Below are 11,193 nucleotides of genomic sequence, written 5' to 3' on the forward strand. Positions count from 1 at the left end.
CTTTAACATGATAGTGAATGGCTGAGGAATTTTCAAATTGATCATAGATTCCGGTTTGCACGATACAAACCAACAAAACAAACATTATTCAATATAAAATAATCTGGGACATATGGTCTTGCAGGCATAAATTGTTGGTTGTAACCACTTATTATACTCATCTTTACCATAAGTCGCCAACGCAATAAACAAACCCGATTATTATAGTCTAGTGGGTTCCCTTTTTTCTAACACAAGCATGTGAATAAAGTTGTACTTGTTGCCCAAGCAATCAACCATGTGTGAACACAGCCAACAAATGTGAATATCTAAAGCATATTTGAAAGTAAGCTATTCACAACTTTGATTGAATCTTAACATTCAATCAAAGGCCATTTTTATGTGTAAATCTATATTGTTTATTTGTATTGGTTGATTGTGATACTATTTTTACAGTATTAAACAATGTACAATTAAATATAAAATGTATTCATATGATTTATTAATTTTAAATTGTATTAGTTAATAACAAAGAGGTTAAGGAAAATGTGAAATTAGTACTGTTGAGTTCAATTTCTTGTTTGTGCATACAAAAAAAATTATATTGAAATAATATTAATTTCTCATATGAATTTTAGTTAGTTACAAAAAAAAAAACATATAAGCAACGCCATCTAATTTAATTACGTAAGCATTGAATGTTCAATTAAGCTGCCAAAAATATTTCCAATACATTTATGTTTTTGTCAAAGTTTGTGATAGGATCTCATTTGGTGTACCCAACCCACTCAACCTAACTTTGGAGTAGAGATAAATTAAAAGACACTTCAACGGTCACCATTCAATAGAACGAGAAATTAGTGACCCAATAGCCACCACCACCGGTGCAGAATTTTCATGCTATCTATGAAAAATCTTAGTATATCACCCAAAAGTTATGATGGACATCTACCTGAAAAGATTTTTTATTTGAACAAACTTAGGGGATCATATACTGTTTGCCTGTTTGCACAAAGAGTGAAGAGGAAAGTTGAAAGCCATAAATTGTGTTTGGGGTGTACTTGTTCATTCTCATCATTTTGAGTAAATTTTTTGACAATAATTTATTCTAAATGATGATATATGATAAAGCAATTGCAATTTGTTAAAAAGTATTTTTATTTTTAATAAATATTTCATCTAGTCTTAAATATAAGTAAAAATGAACCCAAGAAAGTTAATATATTTAATTTTAATTTTGAATTAAATACATTAAAAATTTTTTTGACAAATTTTTATTTATATTTAAAACCGCATTATGTATATATTACAATTGGTCAAGCCTAAACCTGATTAAGCATGTGCATTGTCTAGTAAGAATCACACTATGATGGGACTTTGTCAATCTTCATATGGTTTTGAACCTCACCAAACGGCAAAATTTTAGTTAGTCTTCTATCATTGAGCCACAAAAACTAGAATTGGACAACCACGTGTGTAGTTAATGTTTTGTTTTTGACACGAAGATGATTGAACATAAAATTGGTATCAGCTTTGAGTTCTGTTTCAAATGCAAGAGGAGAGTATTTTTACGGTGGACTAATGCAAAGAGCCAAAAATTACGTTTTGATTTACTTTAAGAAAATATTGTATTTTTATTTTTCAAAATGTAGATCTACATGATTAATGATTCGCTCACACATGATTCGCTTACCAAAAGAACATTGAAAATTGAACTCCTGAAAAGGGAATTTCAGAATCTATTTATTTTGTGAAAATGTTTCTCTTTTCATTTTCTATATAATATAATGGGCACCGTCCAATTTCAACAACAGACAAAGGATAAGACTTGTGCCGGCTAATTAAAATAAACATTTATCAAATATATGATAGCCAAATTAATCTTTTTTTATACTAATAATCTTTTATTCATTTTAACAACTGAATAATGCATAGACAAAGTAGTAGATCTGCATTCTGCTATAGAGTCCTAAATTAAATAAAACTAAAATAAATCTAAATAGAAGAAAAATTACCATCTTTATGAAAACCATAGCAATCAAATCCACATCCACATTGAGGAATCTCTAGAAAGTTTTCAACACTAAATTCAGCAGAAGCAATACCAACAGAGAATTGAAGGTCATCGCCACGACGAGTGACCTCCACAATTTTGAGCCACAAGAGTTCAACTTTGACACTAACACCCTTCAATTTGCTGAGTTTCCCTTTGGAGATAACTCCTTTGATGGTTGACTTGTATTTAAGATCGTATGATTTTATACCAAAGATACATGTTCCATCAAAATACACTGTGAACTTGCCAGTTTTTTCGTTTAGTTCGTAGCTTGTGGCACCTTGTGGAAGAATACCAACTGGGAAATCATATTGTTTAAGGATTTCGTAAACTGATAAATTTTCCTTTTGGATTAACGTGTTGTGTGCAAGTGTTGAGTATACCAGAATACAAAGAAACATGATTGAAGATCTCATTGTACCTTTGTCTTTCTTAACTTTCTTTGTTTGATGCATATAAGGACATTAACCATTCGCATTTGACTTTTGGACTTGCAAGTTTTCGTCACGGTATGATCAGAATATTCTAATAATAATTCGTGTAACTCGTGCACCACGTGGCAAAGAATTTCAGTACATTGGTGTTAATTAAATTAAGAGTAATTCTCTAATTTAGTTCATAAATTGTCATTCTCTCCTATGTGGATCATGAACTATTGAAATATAGTAATAAGTAGTCTCTAACCATTGTTAAAATGTATATCGAGTTTTTTTTTACAAAATTGTATATATCAAGTTAATCCTTCATTTGTTTTAAAAATAGGAGAGATAAATATAATTTAGTTATTAATTTGATAAAATGAAAATAGCCTAAAGACTACTCAATTTATATAGTTCAAGTCTAAATAGTTCCTTTCATATTAGTTATGAATAAACCAATTGTAAGATAGTATTTAAATTTTGGTTCAACCGACAAATATCGATATTGATATTGTTAAGTTTGACATACTCGGAACCTCGCAATAAGTTATATTACCATTTCTCTTAGAGAGAGATAAAAACTAGATGTTGGATATACAAAGTCTCTTGTGAGATTTGAATATACAACACACATAACTCATACTTTTCATTTTTGGGAAGAGATGTGTTAAAGTCTCTTATAATGTTAAAGTATTAGTATATTGTTACTCCCTATCCAACATTCATGGGCCAAATAGGCGAGGGAATGATGGTTTAGGCAGGGAGCTTACCACGAGCAGTTCATTACAGTGTTGTGGGCTTTGTATCAGCAATGAATAGTAGATTTGTTATTGCAAAAATTATAAGACGTCACTTTTATTGTAAATTCATGAATGATGATTTTTTTCTTACACGTTCAATGTTTCTCAAAAGCTCTCAAATATACATCCAAATTGACCAATCTACACATGTATTTCACTCCTCCAGATTGATTAATTCAGACTCATTTAAAGACTTTTGAGAATATTGGGACTGGAAGAAGAACATTGTAAAATTGGGATATATCAACAAATCTAAGATGATTTAGCAGGTATTTGAGAACATTGTAAAATTGTGATATATCAACAAATCTAAAAGATGATTTAGCAGGAGTGCCGAGACCTAAATCAGTAAAAGTTTAATAAACAGAAGCCCGCACTCATAATTCATAAAGTAGCATCATGTTGCACACTAAAGACATCCTTTTAGTAAGAAGAAATCTGCTAGGATAGAGTCAGATTATGGTTTCAAAAACATACTTATGAGGCCAAAGTAAGCATTGCTGGGCTCAAACCAGCGCTTTTCAGATTTGACCCAGATTTTCTCCGATCATGAGTTAAAAAAAAATACGAGACATGGAAGTTGGTGCCTGGCTCCATACCAAGCGATTCTGGCAAGTTCCACCAGTTTGGTTAATCTTTCATTCTTGTATTCGTAAAAGATACAATAACATGATATGATAATATAAAAAATCCAATGGAAAAAATGAACATACCAATTATACATTTCAAACAAATATGGTAAAATCTGAACAATGCAGTTGGAAGACAGTGATACGCTGCCTAAACCAAATAATTTCAACAAGAACTAGCAATGAAATAATTCTGATTCAAAATGAAACTAAAGACAAAACAAGAAAATTAACAAGAGGGAGTACCTTTACATACAGATATAAGCATAATAATTAACTAACATCCCTTAGTCTTTTTATCAATGTATCCAGTGATTTCTTTTTTGGGTTCTGCCTAGACCCTCGACTACCAAAGGTTCCAAAGAGTCGATCCGAAGGATCCTTCAACTTCTCTGAAACAATCACCACTTTCTTGTGGTCCAAAGCATTGTAACTCCTCTCCCTGATCACTGGATTCAGGAAATTCTCAGGATGATTGCTTGCTAGCAAATTAATCAGTTGCCTTGATTCGGCAAGTGACGATTTCAACTGATCAGCATCCCCATCAGAGAAAAGGGTAGCCTGATTTTCAGCAAATGATTCTAAGAGCTTGATGTCTGTATCAATTCCAGTAATGGCACTGACATTAAACCTCTTAACAGAATCACTAGCTAAAGTACCAACTATCGTCTCCGATATGTGACAAAGAACATCCTGTAGAACTCTTTTAAGGACTTGAGTTGGCAATATCTGCGATGCAGTTGAAACCAAAATTTCCAAATAAATAATGACCTCATTTACATATTCATTTCCACTTTGAGGTGGATCATCCGTCATCCAATTCACATTCTCAATCAAGGTCATAAATCCATCAACTTTGGCTTTGAGCAACCCAGACAGCATCTCTTCCGCGGCATCACGAGCTTTTCTCAGAGGGAACTGCCTCCTACTTCTCTCCACCATTCTCAAGGGAACCCCTGAAAGCTGAGCCGCATGACGGAAGAAAAAATCACATGCACGCTCCATAACAGCCATATTTGCTGCCATTTGCATTGCCTGGGAAACACCACTAACTGAGGTATTAATAAGCTTTAATAAAGCTTCATCTAAAACCTCACTCAAAAGCTTATCTAAATATTTCTTAACAACATCATAAAACTCAAGCTGCCCGCCATACGACATGAAACTAACAGAATCCTCAATGAAGGACCGCACAATGCGACAACAATCCGGTACTGTAGACGAAAAAGGTGCTAAATAAGGAAAAGCAGGTACAATATCCGACGTCTGAATCTGAAAAGAAAGCACATTCATGGAATACTCATACTCTTTCTTCATCAACATCTGTTCAAACTTATCACCACCTACAGCCTCAGCTATCTGCTTCCTACAATCTGACAATAGCAATTCATGATACTTATCCCTGTGTTTGCTTAAAACATCAAGCAATGCATCAATTGGATAACCGAATCTCCGCAATGTTACTCCTAATAAACTCACATAATCCTTAATCAATAAAAGATGATTAGCAGTTTGCATTCTGGAGAATTGATCCTCCAACACAGAACACATTTTACTAACAGCAATTTCCCAAAGATTCTCAACTTCCATTTTCGAAATCAAACCACCACCAGTCCTTAAAACACGATCCTCCACCACAAAGAAACCTGCAATCTGTGCAAAAAACGTTTGATGCGATTCAAGAAAAGGCGTCATCGACGATACCTGAAAATCTGAAGTCAACTGAAGCTTCCGATTCTCAAAATAATATTGCTTAAACCGATCCTCTAACCCTAATGTCTGATGAATATGATAAGCTTTATACAACGGAGTCAAATCAAATCCTAAAACTCCACCACCGTTACCGTTTCCATTACCGTAACCGTCATCTCCGGTTCCCGCAGAGATTGCATCTTCATCCTCTTCCTCCAAAGCATAAATGCAATCCCTAACACTGAGCCTACTCTGTTCCTCCGCTTGGCGCTGTTTGATTCTGAGATCCTCTTCTCTCTGTCTTGCCGATGAAGCTTGACCAATTGCCAATTGACCTAAATTGCGACTCACAACACGGATCTCAACTAACCAGTCACCAAACTCTTTGTTCACTTTTCTCTCTATGTAAGAACGAATCTCTGGAATCTTCTTCTCAAGCATCTTCTTCAAAGTCGACGACGCCGTTTTATCCAAGAAATTTCTCTCGATTGTATCAACGCACTTGAGCGCCATGTAGAAGTTGTCACCGGAGAGGTGACGGTTAGCGCGGGAGCAAACTTCCATAAGGTGAACACACGCTTCGACTGATTCGATTGCAAGGTTAACGTTCTTCGAAACGTTTCGCGTTTCGACGAAGGAGTCGAGGGAGGAAAGGAGAGGACGAGCGACGGATTGGAGTTTGGAGTTGGAATCGGAGAGTGATGACTTGAGGGATTCGACGTCGGAGAGGAGGGATTTGAGGTCGTCGACGGCGAGGATGAAGTCTTGGTAGTGTGCTTTGCAGACTTCTTCGATCTCGGATTCTTTGGAACGAGCGAAGTGCTTAAGGTGGTGTTGGAGGCTCTCTGGTTTGCCTGAAGCGAAAGCTTTGCGGATGAAGGGACCTAGGTCTTCGTTGTTGCATATGGCGGAGGAGAGAAGGAGTTGGTCAAGTTTGTCTCCGGAGTCGTCGCCATTCGCCGGAATAACTTTCCGGCGCGGGGGCTTGGAGGGGTTCATCGTCGGAGTAGCCGTGTCAATAGGAGAAAATTTAGGGATTTATGAGAAAATGAATTGCCGTACAAGTATTTTTTGGACACATCATAGGGGTCTTCGTCGGGAACTCAACTTGTATTCTTTTGGACTTTAATCAAAATTTATAATTAGCCAAACAAAACAAAATTTGTAATTAATTTTTTATCTTTACATTTTGAAAATGTTTTCTTTTTTACTGATAAAAGTATTTTTCTAGACCTACTATTCTACATTTTGTTGGGCATATAAATTATTTTAGACTTTTCCAAATTACATTTTCTGATCAAGTAACAAAAAATATTTTGATCTACAAATTTAATATTTTATTTATAAATATAAATATATTGTTAAAATGAATGTAATTTATAAAGTTTGAACTAAAATATCACAATTTAAAAATTTATTTATTATTTATAGAGATAAAAAATGATAATTGTTTTATTTTTAAAAAACTAAATAAATTTTAATTTTACATTATATATAAATCTAGTAATATGAGTTAGACAATTAAATAAGTTTTATTAAAGAAATTAGAGCAAAGATGTTAATAAATTTCTCTTCTCTTAACGAATTATAAATCACTCATTATTGTTTTTAAAATAGATTAATTTTTATTTCACAAATTTGAAAATTAACATTATAATTGTGATGATGTTACAATTTGTATTATAGTTGTAAAATAATCAATTTTCTGTTTAAAAAACATAAGAATCCCTTCTTCTTTTTTGTATTTTGTTATACCCCATACTTTCTTGTCAAAAATAACCCATTTCACATTTTGTATTTGCATATATCACACAACTAATGTGAGATCATCTATTCGTTTTTTAATTCAAATGACCACAAGACTTCCTAAATTAAATAAATCAACGTGTCTTGTTATAACACACACTTTTATTTTAATTTTTAACAAGTATAAACACACTTTTATTAGTTATACAAAACTAAAATTAATATGAAAAACATAAATGTTCGCAAATTTGAAAAAGTAAAAATAATTCTATTTAGTATAATGAGTAAGTTTATTTTACATATATATTATTTATGTAACTCAAATTTATTAAATTCAAAAACTAATTAGGCTAAAATATATTTTCCATCCTTTATATTTTACTAAATATTTTTTTTTATTCTTTTTTGTATTTTTATTCATTTTACTCATCCATCGTTCGCAAAATTACACAAGTTTATTTTTTTTTATTAAGTATTAAAAAGGATATTGGATTAATAACTAAAATGAATTAAAAAAACGATAAATGACTAAAACGAATTAAAAAAATAAATAAAAGACTATAATGAATATTAAGTAAAAGAAAAATGATGAGAGGTATAGTTAAGTCTACTAATTAAAATAGTTGTTGAAATTTTAATAAAAAAACAAATATTGATATTCATTCATTTAAATTAATAGAGTATATTGATCGAGAACAACGTAGATTTAAATTTGCTAAGATACAAATGAATGGAAATGCACACTAGCTCAATGCACTCAAGTTAATAATATAAAATGACAAAATATACAAAATTAAACTCATCATAATATTTATTTGCAATATTTGACGACGCTGAAACCATAAATTGATATGTCTTTATTGAATCAAATATAATATGTTAATCTAACTAAAATAAACATCATAATAAGATATAAAATCAAACAAGAAACAACGTCGTACTTAAACGATTAAAAAATACATCAAAGCGATTGAGAAAAGTAATTCTAGATATAAAGTTGATTCAAATCATAGTATTTTTAGACAAAATAATATATCAAAGCGATAGATGTAAATTATTCTAAATATAAAACTAGTTCAAATCACTAATCTTTTATCTTTTATGACGAAGAAGAAATATATAAGAATAGAAAACTATTTGCTACAAATTTTATATCCATATATATATCACAACTCGAAAAAAATGTAACAAACTCCAATTAATTGGTATAATGGTGAAATATATCGATCACAACTAATATTAAAGAGATGAAAATTTAAATTCATTTGTATGTATTAAGTGAGTCAAAGGATCTTCCTTATATAACACCAGTGAATCATCTCCATATTTAATTAAAAAAAATAAAAAATTGACAATGCAGATATTTAGTCTCTACATTATTTTTCTCTCTTTGTCAATTTGTTATAAGGATTGTCGTACAAATCACTTCATCTGTAATAACTACAAATTTTATGTTTATCACGACTATTGTAATTCTATTTTGAATCAATGTTTGAACACCTCTCTCGACAAACATCTAAATTTATGCAGTAACTACAATATGATTTAAATAATCTTAAAAATTATTCATAAAGATATCATATAAAGACAACATTCAAAAAAATAAAAAATCCATAATGAAAGTTTAAATGCATTTTCCCTCTATATATTGTTTCATTTAAGACTTTGATTCCTCTTTTTTTAAATTTATATTTTATATCTTTCAACTTTTAGACATATGACTCTTTAACTAACAATGTATTTTAAATATGAATTTTAATTATTTGATGAATTATATATTTATATATAGCAACTCAAATTGATGACGTATATCAATTTGATAAAAATATATATAAATATGTCTTTGTTTAATAATTATTTATTTTGTATAGCTGCATGTGATGGGTGCATCAGCTCCACCTATTCAAATATTCAAAGAATATATATAATATCCACGTCTATTTGTTAAATAATAGTATATTAAAATACTATTCAAAAGGCAGAAAAAAAAAGTATATTAAAAAACTTATCAACAAAAAGTATATGCCGCATACAAAAGACAAACAGATAAAAGCTTGACAAACATTATTTTTTGCATTCACCAAAAGCTACACCAAAAAATAATTGCTTAAATTATTTTCATAAAAGAATTATAAATTTTTGATATTTTTTACAACGTGTAAGACAATTACTATTTATAAGCCTTAAGATTAGATTATATATGAATGTTTTACTTTTGTATTTTGTAATAATTTTATATATAAAAGTTGATGTAAATATTAAAAGTAGTTTTTTTTTTTTGTCATATAATTAATTTAATAAACTATTTTATAATAAATCTTATATATAAAACCTATGTTAATTTCATCCGAATATTTTTTCTCCAAAAATATTATCAACTTAGTTAATTTCAATTTTATTCGTCTAAAGTTTAAAAAAATCTATGTCATATCTTATATAAAAAAGTTGATTTCATTTTAATAACCAAATTCTCAAAAAACATTTGGTCAACTTAATCAATTATTTTATTATAAACAGTCATTAAATGGCTAAGATATGTTTTCATTAATACAAAAAAAAAATGTGTTGTTTTTTTGTTAAAAAAACAATTCGATGACTAATTATATGTATTTATTGACCTGAATATTTATTTTTTTAAAGCATGGTCAACTGGTCAACTAATTTTTTATTATAAAGAATATAAAAATATGTAATTTAATTATTTTTATGTCTTATATATAAATTTTAAATGTCGAACTTAAGCAGTATTTTTTTTTTTAAATAATATGGTCAGCCTAATCATTGATTTCCAAAATTTCACTCAAAGATTATTATTTCAATTATTGTTTAAAGGAAATATTTTGAACATGAAAATAATAACACCTTTAAAAAAAATATTTAAGTCTTATAATAACTATTTGGTTTGTGAAAGTATGAATGGAATAATGAAATATATTAAAATATAATTATTTTGTTCAATTTTTATAAGATATAGTGAGAGCAAAAACTTTTTATTACTTTTTGCTTTCTTTCAAGTTTTGGGGATTTACCAGGAAGGGATGACGAGTTATTAGAATTTGAAAGTTTTAAAAAATATATATTTTGTCATTTAATTTTTATCTTAACTTAAAATTTGATATTTATCGTTTTTAGTATTAATTAATTTAATATTGTACATTTAGTACAACAATCATCAATTTAGCACAACGGCAAATTACCTTCTCATGACAATGTAAACGATATACATCTCTATGTTTTTTTTTTTCTTCGTCTTCTCCTCCTTTCTTTTAATTTCTAAAACTTTAATATTTATCATTTGTTAGAATAGGTTATATATTTGAGAGGAATTGAAATTGAGAAGAAAATAGAAAAGTCAGAAAACGAATCTTTGTGGTCTAAAGATTGATCTTAGTTCAGTATTGGATTGATCCCATTCTGCATTACATTGATATTGGCTTTTATAGAAGCAGTTTTCTAGTGAATAGGTTTCAACAAACTTAACCATTTTTTAACTATATTCTAACTAACTTCTAACTATACTCTAACTACCTAATTACTAATCAATTTGAATTACATCTAACATTTCCTTTAATTCAAAGTGATTCAATTTGAAGTTAATCCAAGTTTGATCTTCATCTCTTTGAACTTCGCTCTCTTAAAGCCTTTTGTCAAGATGTCAACCTTTTGTTCATTTGTATTGCAGTGTTCCAGCTTTATCTTGCTCTTCATTACTTAATCCCTTATGAAATGAAATCTTGTTTCTATATGCTTGCTCCTCACATGGACACTTGAATGTCTTGCTAGGTCTATGGCTAATTTGTTGTATATCTTCATCTTCACTGCATTATCACTTCTCAGTCCCAGCTCTGCCATTAATTCTGATAGCCACACAA

General features: G+C 29.8%; 2 protein-coding genes across 2 annotated transcripts; both read right to left on the bottom strand.

The window, feature by feature from the left end:
* Positions 1-1,843: 1,843 nt before the first annotated feature.
* On the bottom strand, positions 1,844-2,534 carry LOC101515317 (uncharacterized protein At5g01610-like). The gene has a single exon (XM_012714113.3). It carries the CDS (start codon positions 2,488-2,490, stop codon positions 1,975-1,977), a length of 516 nt encoding a protein of 171 aa, XP_012569567.1. The 5' UTR covers positions 2,491-2,534; the 3' UTR covers positions 1,844-1,974.
* Positions 2,535-3,949: 1,415 nt separating this feature from the next.
* On the bottom strand, positions 3,950-6,687 carry LOC101515642 (exocyst complex component SEC15B). The gene has a single exon (XM_012714107.3). The coding sequence runs from the start codon at positions 6,572-6,574 to the stop codon at positions 4,157-4,159; it is 2,418 nt and encodes an 805-aa protein (XP_012569561.1). The 5' UTR covers positions 6,575-6,687; the 3' UTR covers positions 3,950-4,156.
* Positions 6,688-11,193: the final 4,506 nt, after the last annotated feature.

The sequence above is a fragment of the Cicer arietinum genome, chromosome 3, assembly GCF_000331145.2.
Source record: "Cicer arietinum cultivar CDC Frontier isolate Library 1 chromosome 3, Cicar.CDCFrontier_v2.0, whole genome shotgun sequence".
In the NCBI taxonomy this organism is placed as follows: Eukaryota; Viridiplantae; Streptophyta; class Magnoliopsida; order Fabales; family Fabaceae; genus Cicer; species Cicer arietinum.